The 22621-nt window shown below is 44.1% G+C and overlaps 2 protein-coding genes across 6 annotated transcripts; one reads left to right on the plus strand and one right to left on the minus strand.

Annotated features, from left to right (window-relative positions):
* Positions 1–1852: 1852 nt before the first annotated feature.
* On the minus strand, positions 1853–18736 carry FCMR (Fc fragment of IgM receptor). 5 transcript variants are annotated; one of them, XR_004000265.1, is made up of 8 exons: positions 18545–18735; positions 16463–16795; positions 16045–16149; positions 13146–13353; positions 12852–12970; positions 11793–11918; positions 3437–4645; positions 1853–3311 (listed from the first exon to the last, which is right to left on the minus strand). XR_004000265.1 is itself a non-coding variant. In XM_030561676.1 (7 exons), the coding sequence occupies exons 1-7, from the start codon at positions 18579–18581 to the stop codon at positions 3265–3267; spliced, it is 975 nt and encodes a 324-aa protein (XP_030417536.1). In that variant the 5' UTR covers positions 18582–18727; the 3' UTR covers positions 1873–3264. The 5 variants fall into 5 exon arrangements, 4 of the variants coding, with proteins under 4 accessions (XP_030417537.1, XP_030417536.1, XP_030417535.1 ...); XM_030561676.1 differs by lacking the exon at positions 3437–4645 and having other exon boundaries at positions 1873–3311; positions 18545–18727; XM_030561675.1 differs by lacking the exon at positions 1853–3311 and having other exon boundaries at positions 3318–4645; positions 11793–11915; positions 18545–18736.
* A 146-nt stretch (positions 18737–18882) lies between these two features.
* Positions 18883–22532, plus strand: LOC115650958 (small nuclear ribonucleoprotein F-like). Its single transcript, XM_030561683.1, has one exon. The coding sequence runs from the start codon at positions 19142–19144 to the stop codon at positions 19469–19471; it is 330 nt and encodes a 109-aa protein (XP_030417543.1). The 5' UTR covers positions 18883–19141; the 3' UTR covers positions 19472–22532.
* Positions 22533–22621: the final 89 nt, after the last annotated feature.

Consider the following 22621-nt stretch of genomic DNA (forward strand, 5'->3'; position numbering starts at 1 on the left):
AATTTATAAGATTAAGAGAAAATCAGTTCAAAAAATTAAAATAAGCTCCTTTGGTAAAGTCCTGTGAGATAACATTGATTACATAAGTAAAATGGGTATGTGCAAAACCAAATCACTGTGATCAACCTTTAATTTTATCTACAGCTTTTTGTGAAGGCACTAACAGCATGACTTGGTTTTATTTCTTTAGCTGGATAGAAACACTGCAGCAAACAAAGCACTGGGTGAGCTGGACGTTCTCTTCACCTGGATGGAAAGGATTAAGAACTAAGAACATGGAGAAAATCAAGAACACAGCCTATTTTTTATTTCAATAAGTTATTTATTTCAAAATTATTTACAAATCTTCATGTCGTTTTTGTTTTCTGTAATACAGTGTAAACTGATGTAGATCCATGGAAGCCCAGGGAGGTCTGATAGGGTACACTAGGTAACAATGGCCCTGTGTATGTTAATTGTTTGTTACTGAAAGAGGCAGATGTCTGCATGGCTCAAGGAGAAATTCCCCAATATCCTGATCTTTAGAATCTCAAGGGATCTGGTGATGTAGGCTGTGAGCTACTTTCATTTGGTAAAGCTGCACAGCTAAAGCAGATTGCCTGATCCTGGAATTGTGAGCACTCGCTGATTCTCAGCCCCAGGCCATGGGAGTGGAGATGTCACATCAGGAACGCACTGATGTTGTTTCCATTTCACAGGGCCCAACAACATTATATCGCTACTTGTTTGGTACTTTCTACTAACGATGGGCCTGAACCAAATGCTGGATCTAAATCAGTTCAGGAGCATCTCCTTCAGCCATATTGTTGTACCAGTTACATTAAGAAGCCAGAATCTTCACTCACAGCTTCAATAGATAATTTATTTAAATTGTTCTTTGCCTCCGCTTGGTCCCAATCAGGGCTAGAAATGGAAGCACCTGAATACTGTGAGAAATACTCTTCCAAAAGCATTTCCAGCCTATCTGGAAGGAGGAGGTACTAGAAAACTCACAGAAGCCCCTTTTCTTTCAATCCGAAGGTCATCGTCAAAACTGTATCCCTTACTCCCCTGAATGGTCCTGTTAACTTGAATGAGACTGCTTCTCTGAGTACAAGATCAGGCACCACACTTTCCAGCTCAAGTGGTCTTATTCTCCTTTCACTTACATCCATGTAGGTCAGGAGAAACCCCACAATAGTAGATGGAGATATGTAGCTATATATCTGGGGTGAAATCCTGGCTGTACTGAAGTGAAATGGAAGTTTTGCCATTGGCTTTGAAAGGAGCCAGGACATCACTTCTGGTGTCAGTGAGATGAGAATCAATCCCAAGAGGTTTAGATAAACTTAGATAAGTATTCACCCAAAGCGGAACCTTTTGAGGTTCCCACATTGCATTACGCACAGGTATAAGTGACAAGAGCTTATCAGACACTAACTTGGAAAATGTCTTAGAAATAAAACTACATTTCCATCATAACACTCATTTGAGATCTCTAATGAAAGGTGCTTTGCAAGTTCCAAATGTTATTTATTCTAAATAAGCTCTATTTAAATAATCTGTTTTATTTAAGATGTATTTATAGTAAAATGTATTTAAGGTGTATCTGTTCTTATATAACTAATATGTCATGATCATATTGTACAAACCACTAACAGTGAATAATGTCATTGAGAAACTGACATCAGGTGTAATGACAATATTTGTTCTTGCAATATTTTAAATGTCTAACTGTATTTAAGATGTATGGTCAAAATTCTTTACTTTTTTGCAGCTAATAAAAGTTTAACAGTTCATTTCAAAATAGATGTTGGACATTTCTTTCTTACAGATGTTAGGGGAAGGGCATCATCTGAGAAGGGGGAGAGGGTCTGTATTGTCCTCCGGTCTGCAGAATAGACAGGATTTAGCCATGAGCAATATAAAGAGGATTCCTTCTTGAAGCTACACAGATGGGCCTGTGGTTGTCTTTCACTCCCAGACAAACACAGCCCATTCTGTCCAGTGTACCCACATGGGGGTCATAGTAAGTCCTGGCCAGGAATCCAAAGTCATGGAAGGGAATGGTGACTAAAGAACAGGATCCAGAACCACGCTGAAGGTCACTGTGAAGTAGTCTGGGATGATACCTTCTCCCTGGACTGTAGCAGTATAAGCTCCCCCACCCCACCTCACTAGTAGGGGTATACACGGAGGGACCTCTCTAGGTCTCTGATAGTAGTTTAGGGTCTGAATCTGAATTCACTTATACTGCTATAAATTAAAAGTGAGACACCCTGAGTAAGGTAATATCTTCTATTGGACCAATTTCTGCTGGTAGAAGGTACAAGCTACATCAAGTTCTTCTTTAGACCTGGGGAAGGAAGCGGAGTGTTGGAACTGAATCTCAATTGGGACAGATTGTTAAGCAGAAAGGGTAACACGTTGGAATTAAATGTAACTTCACTAATATCTATGGATTTACATCAGTGTTAAATTGGGATCAGGCCCATAGTCTCAATAACAATAAGCACTCGCCCAAAAATTTCTCCAAAACATTTTTATTTATTTGAATGAAAAATGTGTATAAAGTATTTGGAAAGGGGAAAAAAACCCAAACCCTCTGTTTTCCAGCCAGTTTCACAGCTGATCAGAAATTTAGCACAAAAAATGCATTTGATGAAACATGAGAAATTTTTGCAAAACAATTCTCCTTCTTCTTTTTCTGGGCACTGGATTGCCAACTATATTCACCTAGTTCAAGCTGACAATGAAGATGAGCTTTAACGCTATATCAAAATGCCAATGAGCTCATAGGGTGAAATCCATTTGTGTGCAAAAAGCACAAAACCAGGACAACACTCCAGTCTCTTAACCTAATTTGAGGATTTAAGTGGTGTGTAGGTCCTGCACTGGCCCTCTGCATAACAGAAATCATCATCCATAGTCAATAAATATTGAGGGGAAAAGTTTACCTCTGCTTATAATTGTTTACCTGAACCTGCGTGTTTTGGCAACCATCTGTACAGACCAAGCTCTGCAGAACAAGCCCAAGAACTGCAGAGCAAACTAGAAAAAATCACCTTTAAACAACCACAGCAAATCCACTGTACCTTTGTAAACTTAGCATTAGACCTTTGTGCAGAGAAAGCATGTAGACCAGCTTCTGCAGAGCAGTGTGGTCTCAGCATCAAAGTAATGCTTTGATATGTAGGGTTCAGGTGCTGATTGGTTACGGCTTTGCGTGTGCCTCAAGTCCTTCCTCAGCTGTGACTGGTGACCAATGTGCAGTCACAGCAGCTCTTATAAGTCAACTCTGCAGTGATATGAGTCACAAGGTACATGAGAACCTAGGAAAAAATCATAGACAGTAGGTGGTAATGAGACAAGTGTCTTCTTATAAAACATTAAATCTAGCAATGGGTCTAGGGTAATGCAGTGATATGAGGCAGAGAGAAATACTGTGACTACCTACACAGCTCCGTTATGACTAGATGGAGTGGAATAGATTCTCAGCCTTTTGCACTGCAGAGTCCTATAAACAGGAAAGGGTTATACTGGTAAAGTTACCTTATACTGAAATAACTGCCCACAAAAGGGGTTGCATGGACAGAAGGGGGTATGAGGAGAGGTAGTGAGATTCAGCAGGGCAGGGGAGGAGATGATCCAGGATGGGCAGGAGAATCCCGGGGGTTGCTCCCTGGACTGATCCAAGGTGCCAAGGTACCTGCTCCAGCTCCTTTGTATCCCATGCCCTTCGTCCCAACCCAGTCCCAGTCCCAGTCCCAGTCTCCACGACAGCTGCTCCAGCCCCCTCCAAATCCTACTCTCTGCTCCACAGCTTCTTCCCGGGTCCCAAAGCAGCTGCTCCAGCCCCTCTGGGTCCTGCTCTAATCTCTGTGCCCCACTCTGAGTGTGAGTTTACGCAGGAATGGATCCCTGCCAGTTTCCACTGCCCCTGAGCAGGGTTATGAGATAAAACTATTTTGGCAAAAAAAAAAAAAATCACACCTCTCGTCAATGTAGTTATGTCATAAAAAGTATAAATGTAGCACAGGCCTTAGTACCACAGGCAGAGATGGCCACTGACACTATTTTAAAAGGCATTGTTAGGGAGCACAACATCTTACTGCTGTGTGTGGCTTTGAAAAATCTTCCTCACACAATCCCACTGACATCCAGTGGAACCGGTGTACCTAAGTGACCTGGGTGCTTCTGAAAATCCTGCCTTTAGGGTTGATGGAGCCTGAGCTTATTCTCTAGTTGTTGTTTTTTAAAGTGGTCTAAGAGAGCCAGAACAACTTTGTATTGTAGCGGGAACACAGTCTAATGAGTTCATCTGAAGCAACTCTTGGCTCTCAGTAAAGATTCCTGGCAGTAGTGTGCCTTGGTGGTTGGAAACACATAATCAGCAGCATCATAACGTTTATACAGTAGAGCTCAAAGCACTTTACAAACGAGGCATTCATTAGCCCTATTTTACAGCTGGGGCAACTGAGGTACTGATAGAGGAGGTGACTTGCCCAAGGTCACCCAGTAGACCAGTGACAGAGCTGGGAATAGAACAAAAGTATCCTGCATCCCAATCCAGTGCTCTAACCCACAGGCATGTTGCCTTCCTGCCAAGATGATGTAACTATTACAGGGTTTTGGAAACTTGGAAATATCCTCTGAATAGCCAAGCCTGCAAAGAAAAAAAAATGATGACACAAATTACAACTCCCCAAGAGAATTTTTCTGAAAAGGAGGTCTCTCACCTGGTTAATCGATGCCTAAAAAGCCTTGTTGAACATCCAGTTACTGGCACCTTCTTTCAATTATTGCCAACAAAAAAATGCTGAGTCTTGTACATTATGCAAGGGCTGTGCATTTCCCAAATGAAAGCATTTCCTGCTGTGTCTGCTCATAGCATCACTACCTGAACATGTATCCAGCTTGACTCGGACAAAACAATAAAGGAGTAGGGTGTGTAATACAGAGCCTGCCCTGCTGAGTAGAGATTATTATACCCCTTCCTGTAAACTAACACTGAAAATATCCATGGTCACAAGCTTTATGTTGATCATTATCTAGCCATGCCACTATGTCTTTCGGCGCTAATGTAGCACGCCTATATTTGTGGATCAGTTATATTAATTGAGGTCATTATTTTATTATAATTTTCTAGCTTTGTTATTTAATAGTTAAAAACACATGGATGCCTATTTCGGGCATTCCAAGGGGCTATATGAAGAAGATGCCATTTCAAAAGAGAAATTGAGTCTGAGTATTGGGAAAATGGCCTCACTGGGAGATCTAGTAGGCAGTGGAATAGCCTAAGAAAATGTAACATTCTTGTCATTGGGGATATTTAAACAAGACTAGAAAAAATCTTTAAAAATATACCGTGTGCTAGCCAATATGCAGCCTGTGCCAGAACTAGGTAACCAAGCTATCCCTAATTTCCAAGATACAGATTTGTGCCTCAGTTTGCCCACCAAGTTCCTTTGTAAAGTGCATTGAGATCTACAGAGGAAAAGCCCTATGTAAGGGTTAGGTATTATACTCATTCAGACATTGCTCTGACTAGCAGCCTGAAAAATGGCAGCATTATAAAGGTTAAACCTGTCAGACAAAAATAAACAGTCAGTTAAGTCACACGTCTTGCAAGTTACTTCCTAGTGTTGCTGTTTATTGCGTAAACTGAACTCTCCACTGGGAAGCCATATATCATGACAAAATTATTTCTTTTTTTGTTATTATTGATGCCTGGTGAACTTTTCTCTAGAAGAGGATAATGGAACTAGTCATCCCCTAGAGAGGAAGGAGGTATAAGCATGAAACCTGGCTTCCTTCTGTTCTGTTATTGCCGAGAGATGAGATGTGTTAGGTCTTAGATTTGTGGGGCTGGTTGCACAGAGATGACTGGGGAGGGGAAGGTGCAGTTGGAATTACTAATGGATTGTTTGCAGTAATAAAGGAAAGAAAGAGCCCTTTGAGGGTTTTTGTCTCTCTGTTTCTCCCTCTCTTGAACCCTCTCCATGGGCCTGAAATACAGATTAACCCTAGCACATCAACAAGAGGGAACGTATGTGGTGGTTAGCGCTTGGAACAAAAGATCTGGAATTAGAGCCTGTCTCTCCAGCCCCTTCATGTTAGGTATAATGGAAAGCAGTTCTAAAAGCCTTGATACCCATAGACAGACATATGCTTGCTCCAGGACAGGCAGCACTGCAAAACACAGCCATAAGCCTGCCTTCTGAGGACCCTGTCATAAGCACTATTGTAGGGGACATGCAGAGGGCCGGAGAGGTATGTTGCAGTGGGAGATTTGGGGCAGTGCTGTAGCTCATAGGACAGCCTGAGGAGGTTGTAACCTAGACAGGCCTCTCCAGCCCTCAGAGCAGCCTGGGAAGGTACTAAACCTGCCAAAAGCTTCTTTAGCCCCACTCCCTTCTGGCTGGGAGTTCTGTGCTGTGCTTCCTAGTGACACAGCACCAAATGTCACCCCTAGATTCTATTCTGAATGCTGCCATGATCTCTGTGTGATCTTGGGCAAATCACTTCGCCTCTCTGTGCTCCAGTTTCTCCAACTGCACAAAGGGGCTAATAACACACACTGAAAGGGGAGCCTTATGTAACTGGCTTTTATAAAGCACTGTTTCCTGGATATATGAATGCAAAGTGTTGCTTATCCCTTTTATTAAGCAGACATGCCCTCAGAAGGATCCTCAGGAGTTAATAATTGTCTGCTGCAGGTGGACGTAATCTTGACATCAGTATTAAAAGGTGAGGTTAATAGGCATGGATTTAAGTTGCATGTACTGTTGGGTGAACCCCCCAAATATTTGCAGATTCTAGTTAGATAAGTGGCCAAACCCTTTGGGTCTGAAGTCAGGGCTAGAAATCTCACAAGAATCTCATGCTGTACTTCAGCTTTTCCATTGCTGCTTCCAGTTGGAATCAGTGCAGAGGCAGGAGAAGACATGAAAATTAAAGGGAGAGGTGAGGGGGAATAAAATTAACCCAACTTTTTCAACTGATTGTTAATTTAGCATTGTTGGATCAAATTCACCTCTAGTGTAACTTAAGTGGAGTTATATCAGGGATGGATTGGGCCCAAAGTATGAACAATGTAATATACATTTTAGCTAACGAGAGGCTGGACGTAGTCAATTGGATGAACTGTATATTTAGCCCAGTGAATGGTTTGTTGACTCCCAGTTAATTGGATATCTGGGGCCAAATCCAGAGCCAGTATAAGTGGCTATAACATCACTGGAATCAATGGAGTTTCACTTGACTAAGCCAGGACTCTGTTCTCTGTGAATTTGCTGTCTGATTCACCATGCAAAGTCCCATAATGCACAGCAACTTCTGTAGCTCTAATCTCCATCTCCCTGGATGGGATGGAATGGAATAGCTGCTGCAGTGATAGCAGACTGCAGTGTCCTTCATTCCAACCTCTTTTATGTGTGGAAAGGATTGCCAGGTTCCTAACATCTCTGCAGCTTCTGAGCTGCGTGATGAAATGTCATTCTCATCTAGAGGAACAGTGTGGGTGATGCGATGCAGAAACTGCTGCATACCTTGTTGGAAAAGCTTCAGACACAGGGATGGCTTTGATGAAAGGCCAAAACATCTGGATATCATCAGGCAGCTGGAACTGACAGCTCAGGTAATTGTGGATGATTTTATCAGCCTAATTATATATCAGAGAGAAATTCCTACTGAGAGGAGAGGGAGTGGTAGGAGAGAAAGGCCTTAAAATAGACAGCTCCCCTATTTATACATCTCCTGCAGTGTCCACTTTATTTCTTTCTTGTGGTGGGTGGATCGGTCAAGAGAGATGGCTTGGTGATCTAAGCTCAGCTATCTAATAACTGAATTTCCTAGCACCCCATGCTCATAGTCCTTGCTTGATAGCTCTCAGCTCAAGTATGAGGCTTAGTACTGAAGTCTTGCTGAACAAAGCAACCCTGTAGTAAGCAGCAACTTGCTATAATGGCTGAGTTGAGAGTCCAACCTGACTGTTAACACATTTCACTCTGTTTCCCTTTTCACCCCCTGCAGCAGCTCTTTCAGTCAACATGAACACCCAAGGTTTTTAGTTTGGGCTATCACCAACAAGATTGTCTCATCCAGCTTGCTGCCACAGTAGGGTCACATCAGGAATGTTTTCAGTATTTGATGGTCTCAGTGTTGGCCTTATGGGTGAACGCTGTGGTTAGGGGAATGCCATGGTCAAGAAGCAAGGAGTGAGGCAGGCCTGGGGTGCAAAGCGGCAGAAGGGAGCTTGGAACAATGTGTGAGAGGAGGCAGTTGGGCCTGGGAGCAATGGGTAGGGGGTCAGGGGCACCAAAATACAAGTTTGACCAGGGTGCCGTTTTCCCTAGGGCCGGCCCTGGATGGTCTCTTGCTCACACGTCTAGCCTGTGCACACAAGCCATAGCTGGTGCAGATCAAGTCTGCCCAGTTCCAGAGTAGTGTGCCATTTAGAACACATTAGCCCAGCTCTACAAAGACTTCACTGGCTTCTTGTGTGTTTCCAACTGCTGTAACTGATCTATGAAGATGGTTTGCCTGCCTGACTAACAGCCTGCCTCCCTGTGCATCATCCAGACAGGTGACATTAGCTGGGCTGGTTTTACTGTCAGCCCCCAGATCTGAAATTCTCAGTTGTGAGTCCTGGAATTTATTCCCTCTGCTGATCAAACAGAGCCTGAGTTTGCTGCCCTTCAGAGTCTGATGCAAGGCTTGACCATTTGCATAGAACTTTGCCTAAGGAAGTGATTAGATAATGTAAGAAGGAGCAGAAGTCAGTCTGGGTCTGTGCTTGTTAGCATGTGTATTGCTAGTGAACAGTGTATACATGTGCCCCCTTAATTTAAGATCAACATCCTGGGCTGCAGTAGCCTATTGGTTAATGCTCTGCCCTAACATGCGGGAGACTAGGCTTCATTTCCCAGGATTACCCCACAGAGGCTTTTTGGATTTGAATCTGTTGCAGAGGCTGATCCACTGTCCGAATTGTTTGTGCTCTGCACGGTTACATGGCCTGGGTAAGCTGGGTATGGTATCTAGCCCTTTATAGCCTATCTCAGGGGGTCGCCACGACCCCCTCCTGACAACAAAAATCACTACATGACCTCAAGAGGGGAGACTGAAGCCTGAGCCTGACTGAGCCCTCTGATTCCCTGGAATCAAGCCCCGCGGGTAAGAGGGCCCTGAGCCTTAGGCTCACCTAGCGGCAACCCACTCCGGTGGCATTTCAGAGGCGGCAGGGGGCTCCACTCCGGGGTCTTTGGTGGCATTTTGGCGGTATGGGGTCCTTCAGTGCCACGGAAGATGCGGAGTGGACCCCCTGCCACCGAAGTTCCACCAAAGACCTGGACTGTGGAATCGGGCCCCACAGGTCCTAAAGCCGGCCCTGGGTGGGGAGCCTGTAACCTGAGCCCCGCCACCCAGTGCTGAAGCTGTCATAAACAGATAAGTAAGAGTTAATAGAACAGAAGTACTTCATATCTCTTTTGCCTGTAAAGGGTTAACAAGATCAGTGAGCCTGGCTGTCACCTGACCAGAGGACCAATTAGGGGACAGGATACTTTCAAATCTTGAGGGAGGGAAGTTTTTGAGTGTGCTGTTAATGTTTGGTTGTTGTTCACTCTGGGGGCTCAGAGGGACCAGATGTGCAACCAGGTTTCTCCCCAATCTCTCTGATACAGTCTCTTATATGTCCAGAATAGTAAGTACTAGGTAGATAAGGCGAGTTAGGCTTATGTTTGTTTTCTTTATTTGCAAATGTGTATTTGGCTGGAAGGAGTTCAAATTTGTATTTTGCTGAAAGGATTTCATTTGTACTTGTATACTTAGGCTGGGAGGGTATTCCCAGTGTCTATAGCTGAAAGACCCTGTAACATATTCCATCTTAAATTTACAAAGATAATTGTTACTGTTTTTTCTGTCTTTAATTAAAAGCTTTACTTGTTTAAGAACCTGATTGTTTTTTTTATTCTGGTGAGACCCCAGGGGGCTGGGTCTGGATCCACCAGGGAACTGGTGGGGAGAAAGGTTATTTTCTCTCTGTGTTAGGATTGCTTTCTCTCTCAAGGAGAATCTGGGAGGGGGAGAGAGAAGGAGGGGGGAAGGTGAATTTTCCTCTCTGTTTTAAGATTCAAGGAGTTTGAATCACACAGTGATCTTCCAGGGTAACCCAGGGAGGGGAAGCCTGGGAGAGGCAACAGTGAGGGAAAGGGTTTACTTTCCTTGTGTTAAGATCCAGAGGGACTGGGTCTTGGGGGTCCCCGGGCAAGGTTTTGGGGAGACCAGAGTGTACCAGGCACTGGAATTCCTGGTTGGTGGCAGCAGTATAAGTACTAAGCCGGTAATTGAGCTTAGAGGAATTCATGCTGGTACCCCATCTTTTGGACGCTAAAGTTCAGAGTGGGGAATTATACCATGACAGAAGTGCTTGGGCTTTGGCCTCGGACGGGGAGGCTCAGTCTTTGGCTTTGGCTTCATCCCTGGGTCCCAGGTAGTCTAACTTCTGCCCTGGTGACCCCATTAAAACAGGATCATGACCCACTTTGGGGTCCCCTCCCACCGTTTGAGAACTGCTGGATCTGGATGTTCCTACAGTCTGTATAAACACATTGGTATCACTAGACTCGCCATTTTTGTTTTTCTTAGCACTGCACTGATGCTTATTTGTCCAGCTGTGCAACTTTGTTTCAGCAATTTTTGTAAATCTCCCCCCCCCCGCAAACAAAAAGCAGGGAAGAAAAGGAGCAAGACAGGATTCACAAGGCTCGTGCTGAACCTGGAAGCAGGGTCGGCTTTTTGACCCATGGGGCCCGATTGGAAGGGGGCCCCACTCCGGGGGTCTTCAGCAGCATTTTGGCTGCTAGGTGATCCACTCCGGGTTTTCCGCGGCACCGAAGGACCCCCCGCTGCTGAAATGCCGTCAAAGACCCCCGGACGGACCCCCCACTGCCAAAATGCTGCCAAAGACCCCCGGAGCAGGGCCCCCTTAGGTGCTGGCGCGGGGACCTCTTCAGCGCGGGACCTGATTCCAGGGAATTGGGTGAATTGGCTTAAAGCCAGCCCTGCCTGGGAGCATCTTGCACTGCGGCCAAGTGCGTTACTAGCACAATGGAGGAGTGTGTTACGTAAAAGGGAATGGGATTGTCAGGGGTGCCTGATGGGCGTGTGGGTTGAGAGCTTTCAGGATATGGTTACGGAACTGTCCTCAGTCAGTGGTGCATGTAACATGATTAACGTTAGACATGAGGCCAGTTCTGCTTTCAGCACGATAAGGGTAAAGCTGGGCTGTGTGGGAGATGGAACTTTCTTGGGGACTGGTCCAATACTGCGGAACAAAATCCTCTGGGAACTAAGGGCCATCACAAACCTCATCACTTTTCACTCCAAGTGCAAAGTGCGTTTCTTTGACCTTGCTTTCTCTAACATAAATGCACAGCAATGTGTATATTTAAAAACAAACAACAAACAAACCTAAAACCCTACCAAAACAAGACACTGTGCTGCATAGGCTTCCCCACCCCGGGGAGAGGATGACAGAACAAACAATAGGTGATATGTTGGTCAGGATGTTTAATGCACTACTGGGAGGCACTCAGATATGTTAGCCCAGTATGAGAACCTGCATAGAATAGAATAGTTGCACTGGTAAAAATCCAAAGTAACTCAAGGGACTTCAGTGGGTTTACACTAACATTAGACTATTGTAAATGAGAGTAGAATCTTGCCCTCTGACATTAGTGAGCATCTGCTGTTGATTGGGAAGACCATAGGTGGAGAATTAGGGATTGAATTGTTGTGGGTGAACTTACTGTTCCTGTCAGCTCCCTGAAGCCTGCGGGGTAACACGCTGTAGATATTTTCCATTGGAACGTGCCCGTGGCCATGTTCGAGTGCACTCAGCCTCAGATTTATTCCATAGGTTTCACTGGAAGCTGCTTCTCCAAAACATCCAAACATGTAGATTGTAATGCCCATAAACCAACGGCAGTCAGCAGGTCTACAGGCTCAGTACATTTAGCATTCGTGATTTGTTATAGTCGCCCTGAAATAAACTAACGGCTGGATTTTGAGAGCGTATACACCTCCCACCTGTGGAAACGTGCCATGTTAGCACCTCTGTCAATCAGACTCTAGAGCAGTTATAATAATGGTGCTTCTATAGCAATTTACCGCCAAAGATTCTGCTCATCAGACTTTACAAAATGGATGACAAGTTGCTTACACTGTCTTCACTGAAATGCAGCCCCTTCTGAGATGGAAGGCAGGTGTACAGCCACATAACACAACGGTTCAGGTGAGCAAATGAAGAAGGTTAAGTAAATGAAAAATTGTGAATTGAAACTATAGGCAGAAAGTAATTAGTCAAATTAAAATTTGGCCAGGACATGGCAAGTAACTCTCAGTCATCAGATATGGATGTTCACAACATAGGTTTTATGTTTCAGCTGAAATTGTTTTATTGCCTATCTAGCTGTTTGGTTTGTATGGTTTTTCCCCTGGAAATGAAGCCAGCTGACTGGTAATTTTTCCCTTGATGGGATAGGTACAAGTGTGGTGAATATGTTACAAGAACCAAAATAGAATAGAATAAAATATCGGCACAAACATCAGCTATCTTCACGAGTATTTGTGAATTTGATCCATGTTACCGTTTTGCTTTTGCAGCTACCTGCAGTTTTCATAGTGAAAAATAAAAACATTATTTTCTGCAAGAGGCAAGGAATTATGTGAATTTATCCAAAGTAGAAATCAATCCTTTTCGAAGAGAACTTGTAATTCTCCAACTGTGGAAACTGTCTTGTCCTTTCTTTTTACCACAGAGTGGCAGGTACCACAGACACATAAGAAGTATGTGACCTTTTTCTTACCTTTCTTCCCTCGTAGCTGTTTTCTAATAATTATCATAGATGGCACAAGCAGCAGCATTATCAGGAGAACTGGTATCAGGATTTGAAAGACATCATTCCCATAATTGCTTCTCAAGAGTCTGGAAAATATTGAGTCAAAGGGGGAAGTGGTTTTACTGCCAGTTCTGACATGCAGATCCACTCCTCAAACAGCGTGGTTGACCAGGTAATATTTGTAAGCTTGAGAGTAAATGAAATAATCTAGGGGAGAGTTCATGCTGGAAAATCACAGATGAGGGAAAGTGTGGAACTCACCGCTTTGTATGCCTGGGATGTGCATAGCTGATTGTCCTGGAATTCTTTGGAATCCCCTTTGTTGTACTTCCAGACACTGCATTGGTAACAGTGCTGCCAATTATGTCTGCAGGTGTGATTATCATACTTTGGGGGAATTTGATGCCAGGCACAGCATAGGAGGTATATTTTGCCCATGCTCCATTAATCATCTGTGGTTGTGTGACTCCTGGAGGAAAGCATATTAAAATGAACTGTTGCTACATTTCCCATTCTTGAACATCTGTATCTTTTTCAATAAAGCAAATTTCATAGTCAAAACTAGGGATGAATGCAAGGGGCAAATGCTGATCTCACACCTATATCAATCTGGAGACACTCCATTGACTTCAGTGGAGTTATGTGGATTTTCACTATGGGTTCTCAAACTGGGGATTAGGATCCCTCAGGGGGTCATGAGGTGGTTATGTGGGGGGTCACGAGCTGTCAACTTCCACCCCAACCCCCTCTTTGCCTCCAGCATTGATAATGTTGTTAAATATATAAAAAAGTGTTTTTAATTCATAAAGGAGGGTCGCACTCAGAGATTTGCTGTGTGACAGGGGTCACCAGTACAGAAGTTTGAGAATCACTGATTTATGCCAATATGAGTGAGACCCAAATTTGGTCTTGGGCTTTTTGTTTTTTAAACTGTAAAGCTCTTGAGCAATATTCTGCTCTCATTTCCTCATACTGTATTCGGTAGTTGGGCATAACTGAGGTTAGGATTTAGTCTTGTTTGTCCTTGAGGATCAAAGATGCTAATTGTAAGATGGGAGCCAGTCACTGTCTTTGAAGGATATTACTGATGATCCATGATAAATAGACATTTACTGCAAAAAATCTAGATTCTAGAACACGGCGGACATGGTTCTGCTCTCATATAAGAGTAATTAATCATTCATCATTAATTAATAATATTATAAGCTGGAGACTGGCTGGGAGAGAATATATGGACAGACACAATGACCTTGACAAGTGTCTGCGTTGGAGCCTCTGTGGCAAGTACAGATTTAAATGCCCTGTGCAGTATTATGACTACCAAATTGAAAACCCTCTAGAGAATGAAGAGGCTAAGACTTTATGGACTCAGGCCATTGGCACAGACAGAAAAGAGCAGGCAAACGGGCTGAACATAGATGTTGTAGAAAAGAAGACAAATAAGGCGAAGATAATTGATATGATCATACCAGCAAAAAAAAAAACATGCAAAAGAAACAAGAAGAGAAGATAGCGAGGTTTGAAGAACTTTCCCATGAAGTGGAATGATTATGGGAAACTAGAACAAAGAAGCTCTCATGGATTATTGGAGCAATTCCTAAGAGTATGAATGAGCAGCTCTGGAATACATTAGGAGTGCAATTCATCCCGATCAGTGACCTCCAGAAGTCAGTGCTCTTAGGCACTATGAGAATTTTAAGGCAAGTCATAGGAGAACCAGTGCATCTGAGCACCTAAAATACAGGAATTCTGCAGAAAGTTTAACAAAACTCCTGACTACTCAAGCCAACAGAGTCAGTTTGTGGTCAGGATAAATTTTAGACAGCAGCTTTCCCCTTTTAAGCTTTAAGATCTTTTATGTTTTTGAAGGCTGTTTGTTTAAAAAAACCAACCATCCCCATTGTTAATATGGAGGGATAATTAATAATAATAATAATAATAATAATAAACATACCTACCTCATTAAAAATGCATTCTTTAAAGCTGAGAACATCTTAGAAAATAAGTCATTATTATCCCCATTTTACAGCTGGGGAAGTTGAGGCACAGATGAAGTGACTTGTCCAAAGTCACCCAGCAAGCCTGTGGTAGAGCTGAGAAGAGAACCAGAGGGGCAGATCCACAGCTGGCATAAATTATTATGCACCAGCTGAAGACCTGCCTCAAGTTTCCAGAGCCCCAATCCAGTGCCCTATTCATTAGGCTGCACGGCCTCTCCTTTACACCCTTTGTCCACAAATATGACTCCATTGATTTTAATGCAGTCACTCCACACTCCAGTCTAAATGAGAGCCAAATCAAGACTCATACTGAATATTAACCGTTACAGCACAACCAGGTCCATATTGTCCTAGTTCTGGCAATACAAGCCAACAGCCCCAGAGAAAGGAATTGAGGAAACAAGCCTCAGTCCTAAAAGAACGAGAAGAAGGGATGTGTGTTACGCAGCTTTGTCTGGCCTTCGTGCCTGTGCACTCACACAAGGGAAGATATAAAGCCCTATTAACAATGATCCAGGAACTTGGTATTCTGAATATATTAGCAGTGGCAACTGCCACGTGTTTATAAATTTAGTCAGAGAGAGTAACAAAAAACTACAAACAACTTGTTGAGTCCTAAGAGGCTTAATCTTGATGGGAACATTAAAAAATAAATTCCTCACTATTTAGGATTTGTTGATGATTTTCTTTTAGAGAGGAAAGAAAATCTCTCAGGGAAATCAGCAGATGGGCTCAGGAGATTTTAGTCTGCCACAGACTTCCTGTGTGAGTGTGGGCAAGTCACTTAGACTACCTTGGGGCTCAGATCCTCATCTGTAAAGTAGGGAGGATACATCCACCTCGCAGGGAGACTGTGAGGATAAAACCCATTAACAATCGTGAGGCGCTCTGATAGTGCAATGATGAGGGGGAAGCAGATAAATTCCTAGATTAGAGAGACAATTATACATTAGTGAATCCAGTGCTGGTAAAAGGTGCCCTGAAAGCTACCAAACAGGCACAGCCCAGGCAGCTGTGGCATATGATTCCCACATGCATCACTTAATTAGTGTGAACTTGAGAGACCTCCCCTACCCTAAGGGAGAAATGGGGACCAGTTAGTGCCAATTCCCTTCCCTCTCCTCCCCTGGGGCTATAGAGAGGGATGCAGCAAACCTCACCTTGAGCGTCAGCACCTTTGTTGCCAGACTCTGCTGGTACCACAATAGGTCTGTCACGTCTCAGAGGTTCAGCAGACAACATGCCCGTTCTGGGTGGAACATTCCCTGCATGGAACAGAACCAGATGTGTTCCTAGAGCTCATGCTAAAAAGTCACAATCCAATTTTCGTTACTAAAGCTAGACTGTAAGAGGCACTGCACAGAGTGATGATGCGTCACTAATGACACTGTACAACCGGAATGATACTGTACAGAGTGATCACATAGCCTCAGTGGCACTGTGTCTGCAATGAAACTGTACAGAGTGATATTGGACTAGCAGTGACGCCGTTCCGTCAGAGTGATACTGCAGCATTAGTGACATGGTACCCCTACATGATACTGCACTGTACAGAGTGACTATGGCGTGATCCCGTACCGTTAGAAACATTCAGCTCCACTTGGAGGGTCCTTCCACTGCCTCTGTCATTTAGATATCCTGTCCCACACGTGTACAGCCCAGTGTCATCCTCTTCCAGTCCTGTGATTGTAATTTGAAATATTCCTTCCTGAGGCTCCTCAGTGATGGAGATTCTATTCCTGTAATTCTCACTGATGTATGGTGAGGTGGAGATGATGGTGCCACAGATCCCTGTCTCGAGCTCCCTGCACCAGAATTTTCGACTGGAAATGCCCTTCACAGGACACTTTATGGTGATGGATCCTCCAGCCTCACCAGTCACTTGAATGCGTCGTCTTGCTGCACTTGAAACTGATGACACAGAGAAAGAAGTCACGGGGCCTAAGTTGTATTTATTCTAAAGGGGCGTCACACCAAGGCGTTGTCTTCACTAGGCAAAAAGGTGGGTCCTGACCATGTGATAACTCACACAAGGTAAAATGTGAGTGAAGACTAGGCCTTAGGCCCCTTTATAGAATCATAGACGTGTAGGACTGGAAGGGACCTCAGTAGGTCAGTTAGTCCAGTCCCCTGCGCTCAAGGCAGGACTACAAAATAACCAGACCATTCCTGACAGGTGTTTGTCTAATGGCTGTTCTTAAAAAACTCCAGTGACAGAGAGTCTACAAGAGTGGTGGGCAATCTGCGGCGGGCTGCAAAACAGTTTGTTTACATTGACCATCCGCAGGCATGGTCGCCCACAGCTCTCAGTGGCCGCGGTTCGCAGAATTCACTTGATCAACATTATATGTCTCTGAATGGCTAGGGTCCTGATCCTTCCACTCAGTCACTGCAGTGTCTGAGTTCTGCTAGGGCACTTGTTTGAATTCTCCTTGTATTTAAACATGAAGGTTCCCAACTCTGGAATTCAATCCCCCTCTAGTGTAACAGTGCCCAGGTCTGTCGACCTTCAGCATATAACACAGTGTCCTTCAGTTTAATGTTTGCCTGAGGGAGGGTAGATCTGAATGGGCAGAGATTTTCTGGTTTGGTAATGCCCTTTTCTGTTGGCTTTTTGGGAGTAAAGACTGATTTTTCTGGAGCACAAAGTCCCAACAGGCTTCATGTAAGATCAGGCTCCATGTTTTTATTGTATGTTATTCATGTGTCCTGAGCTAAGTAAGGGAGGGCACAGTTTATAAATCAGTCAATAGTTCAATAAAGTAAAGCATCTGGATATGGGCAGGGTTTCCCATCCATCTATCTGTGCAGTAATCCCTTGCAGTGATCTATTTTCCTGGGCCTCGCTTGGTAAAAATAGCGGGATAAATTCCATGCATTACTACAGTGAGGAAGCTAATGGCTTGCTAACCACAAAACAACATGCTGTATGATTATCCACAAAATCTAGCAATCTCTGATGCAGTATGGGAGAGAGTTGCTTCCAGATAGAAACCTTGATTGCAGTATGAGTTTTGCTTGAGTAAGCATGGCTGGCTGGACTTGAACCTATGGGTAAAATCCTGGCTTCTTTGACGTCGATGCCAAAACTCTCACTGACTTCAATGGATTCAGGATTTCACCCCTATATCTTTAACATACTGGATTCAATTTACAAACATGAGTTCACTTGAAAGCTTTTAGGTGCCTAGTATCCCAACTTAGCTAACATTAAGTTAACGTTGTGTGCCCAATTTACTAACTTAGGTTTGTAAATCACTCTGCATTAGAAACAAGGCTCACATGATAAACGTCTCTAAAATGAAAATGTTCTTTTGTTCTGCAGAATTAAAGCATCTCCTGCTATTCAATGTTCTTGGAAAGACATAGAAAAATTTCATGGTCCAGCGTCAAACAATTCCTGACATTTCAGGTTTACCCACCTGCCAGACCCTTCATTTTTTCCCCTCAAGAAATGTACAAAGTTTTAAAAATCACATTGGACATTCTTGGAGGGTAAAAACCCTCTGCAATTTATGATAAAAGCAAACAGGCCCAGTAAACTGTTTAACTGTAGATGCCCCAAGTCTAAAAACAAAGCTCAAACATCTTCTTTGTTCTTACCTGCTATTTCCATTTGGACTCCCTGATGCGCTTTTTTTTAATCTATACAACTCTTACCTTGTAGCAAGAAAAGTAACATACTGATGAACTCCATCTTCTCCCTTTGTAAAACAGGAGTTAGAGCACACTCAGTGATGGCTGCTTGCTTCCTGTAGCACGTATTTCCAGTAACAGAGAGGAGGAAAGCAACAAAAAGAACTCGCTATGCTTGAGGTCCTCTATCAGATCCTTTCTCGCGCTACAAATGGCATGCAAACCATAGAGGAAGTTTTATAGGAGGCTTCAAAACATATTGGACCAAATTCATCCCAGGTGTAACCCTGTTGTGAGGTTGCACCTGGACTGAATGATTTTCTTTCTTTCTTTAGATTTCTGTCTTATGTGAGCCCCACATCAAAGGGCATCCGCCTTCACCATCCAAAGCTCTGGGTGCTTCAGACATACGGTTAAAAACACAGGAGATGCAAAGTAAAAACCAACCCAAAGCAGCAGCATTTGTTCCACTTAACGTATGTCATCTGATCCTCAGTCCTGTGATCAATGCAGCATAAACCTTCCTTTACACCCTGGGCTTGTCTACATGGGGGAAAAGCCCAGAGTAGCTACTATGCACTAGCTAGTGTTCACTAGCTACTCTGTGCTAACTCTGTGTGGATGCTCTACCTGCCTGCTAACAGTGCTGCAAGTAATTTTTGTTTTTACTGCTGCCTTGGGCCAGGCCACGTTACTGTGAGCTTGCCCCTGAACCCCAAGCCCTTGCTGAATGGGCTGACGGGGAAGCCGGTGATGGTGAAGCTGAAGTGGGGGGTGGAGTACAAGGGCTATCTGGTGTCTGTCGACGGCTACATGAACATGCAGCTTGCAAACACAGAAGAATACATAGATGGTGCATTGTCAGGACACCTTGATGAAGTTTTGATAAGATGTAACAACATCCTGTACATCAGAGGAGTAGAAGAAGAAGATGGAGAAATGAAAGAATAAGTTTGTATATTTCTGGAAAATAAAGATCAGTTTTTCACAAAAAAAAACAAACCCCCAAAAAACCCAGTGCCCTCAGCATGCCCAAAGTTAAGCTAATGCACAGAAAGGCACTCTGAGTCAAAGGAAGCTGCAGCATGTGTACACATACCTGAGCTAGCTTTGATCTAGCTAGCTCCAGTAACACCCACAAAAGCACAGGTGGCAGCATGGGTTCTGAAAGCCCATCCAGGACTCTGGATATGTATTCGAGTGACTAGCCCAAGCTGCACCCTGTTCTGCCATGACTTCACTGCTATTGTTTTTGGAGCTAGCTAGATATCTACCTCTGCAGTGTAGACATGCCCGTAGACTCAGGCCAATTATGCTTAGCATAACCAATATGGCATGAGGTTATTTCAACCCTAGGTGAACTACTGGAGTCCCAGAGTTCAGGCTGACCTTGGATGTTCCTGCTTTCATGTTCTGTGTGAGCAAGAGTGTGGGAAAGGGAGCACCAAGGGGAAGTGAGAGAGACAATCCGGTGGGAAAAAATAATGAGTAAAGCTGGGGAAGGAGCCTAGATACAGAGAGCAAACTCTCCCTTTCCCCTGGTCCTTCGGGCTGAGGTACATGAGGCTTGTGGAGGGGGGCAGCCTCATTTTCATGCTGTCCTTCTTGGAACTCTTCCATGGTTCCCGGTCTCCAGGGCTGTCTTTCAGCCACACATTATTAAAATAAAGACATGTAGCAGCACTGACCTCCAACCAGTGCTTTCACTGAAGGAATTAATAGGGTAGGGTGACCAGATGTCCCGATTTTATAGGGACAGGCCTGATATCTGGGGCTTTGTCTTATATAGGTGCCTATTACCCCCCCAACCCTGTCCCAATTTTTCACCCTTGTTATCTGATAACAGGCACACCCTTCCTTTGGCCAATATGTATTTATATCCCTTTTATAGGTTGTGAGAACCCAGTCAGTATTACTTTAAAAAAACCCAGCCTATTTTTGCTTATAGTGTGTGGTACAGTAATATAGGAAGCGTTCATGCTTCTCCGAGCAGGTGGTGTGAGGCAGGGTCTGCCCCTTTTGCTAGCTTCAGTGTTATCGCTACCATCGTCCCCTCCTAGTAGCTGAACAAAGCTCTCATGCTTCCTCCCAGCTCTGATGACAAACCACAATGGCTTTCTTTGAAGTAGGCAGATGGCGAGGTCAGGAAATAACACTGCTTGCACTGCGGGTGTCGTCATGGAACCCTGTGGAACCGAGAACTTGTCAAAACATTTTCTTGAACATAAAGACTATGGGTCTGATTTTCTTCCTGTTTACACCAGTTTCACATCGTGGCAATGCCACTGAATTCAGGGCAGTGATGTCCCCTTGTTTATACTGGTGTTGCTGAGAGGAGAGTCAGACCCAATAGACCTGAATCAAAGCCCATCAAAGTCACTGGAAAGACTCCCATTGACTCTAATGGACTTTGGATCAGGACCCATGTTCTAAACATCTGAGTGGGGTTTTAAGCTCTTCACTTCTCCTTTTTCTCCCAATCTCTTATGCCTCCTCTTCTTGAAACAGCCTCCCACTTTCCATGTATCAGGCACCCCCCTTCTGAAAACCCTCCATGAAACTTTCCAACATTTTCCCTTGTACCCTCTCACACGTGAACCACTGTCCCATATTTTGTATTTGTCTATGTTTGGTTGGAACCTTGTTATGGCAAAGGCCCTGTCTAATGTCTTCAGCAAAGTGCAATGTGTTTATTCACCGCTCTGCGTAAGGAGAATGCTTAAGCAGCTGATTTGCTGAAACCACCTGCTTTTCACGCTGACCAGTTTTGTCTCGTAGTTACTTTGTTCCGCTATCTGTCTCCACCTTCTTGTGTCTCTTCTTATACTCAGACCGTAAGCTCTTTGAGGGACCCATCACTGTGGTCCTTAGGAGTACTGTCATAGAAATAATAGTTAATGTATAAAACTTTTAATAGTTCACAAATAAGGCAGCATGAGAACAGGTTGGTTATAGAAGTACAAGGATCTGGCACTAACCAAAGGACTCAGCCTTGTTTGTGTGTTGTGCTATTTTTTATTAATTTCTCCCATGGCTTTTCAAAGTCTCAGAAGCCTCACAGAAACCAGCAACCAGGGCCCCAGATGCTGCAGTGAGCATGAAGTAATTCGAAGTGTCTCAAACACAAGGTCTTTTTGCTCTAAACTTGCTGCCGCCCCAGCTACCCTTCACTGAGATGAGACAGGAGCTTGTGTCAATAGATTGCTGGCTGGTGAGGTATGTTTTTCTGTACCAGATGCTGTGGAATGAGGAAGGTCAGTATCCCTACCAGATCTTTCGGTTCTGTGGATGCAGGATTCTACTGATAGCGGGTGTGAAGCTGTTTGTTCCCTCTGCTTTAACCCACCTCCATATCTGAGACAGCCACTGGAGTTCAACTGACAGTGAGTGCCGGTGGCCTGTTACCCTGATGATCTCAGAAGGGAGACATGAAGGTCCAACCAGAGGGGATCCTGGCACCTAGAAGTCAGGATGGCAAGAGATAAGGGTTTAATCTGGGTCAGATTTTCTTCCTCGAACCAGCTCCTTTGCATTGTGTAAGGGGCATAAAGAAGCCAGAACTGGGCCAGATGAGAACCCCCTTCGTGAAAAGTCAGGCACCTCCATTTCCTGTGCCAGTAATCACCCATCCCTGGCATAGGGGAAGTGCTGGGGACAGGAGAGGATGGGCAGCTGAGCACGGTTGTGTTCTGCCAATTCTCAGTTGGTGTACGGTTCCTTGAGGACCATAGCCAGCTGGTTTTGAGTTATGTTAGTGCAGCCCCTGGAAGGGACATAGAAGGGCTTGATCTGAGCGTTCTTGGTACCTAGAAGACAGGCCAGCAAGATATAAGAGTTAGATGCCAATCTTCCTAATCCCCCTGTGCTGCTGTAATTTACACTGAGATCTTGACTGGCTCCCAGACAACCTGCATCCTTACTCCGCTATAATGAGCAGATCCCAGCACAGGAGAGAATCTAGCCCTAACTGTATGTGTTACAATATGGTATAAATGTACCTGATATCTCCAGAGGTTTCTGGTTTTGAGTGACAAAAATTAGGAGATAATCTCAAGTGGCTTTTTTTATCCCTGGCCAGCTCCTTGCAAAAATGTGCCTCTC

The sequence above is a fragment of the Gopherus evgoodei genome, chromosome 4, assembly GCF_007399415.2.
Source record: "Gopherus evgoodei ecotype Sinaloan lineage chromosome 4, rGopEvg1_v1.p, whole genome shotgun sequence".
Taxonomy (NCBI): domain Eukaryota; kingdom Metazoa; phylum Chordata; order Testudines; family Testudinidae; genus Gopherus; species Gopherus evgoodei.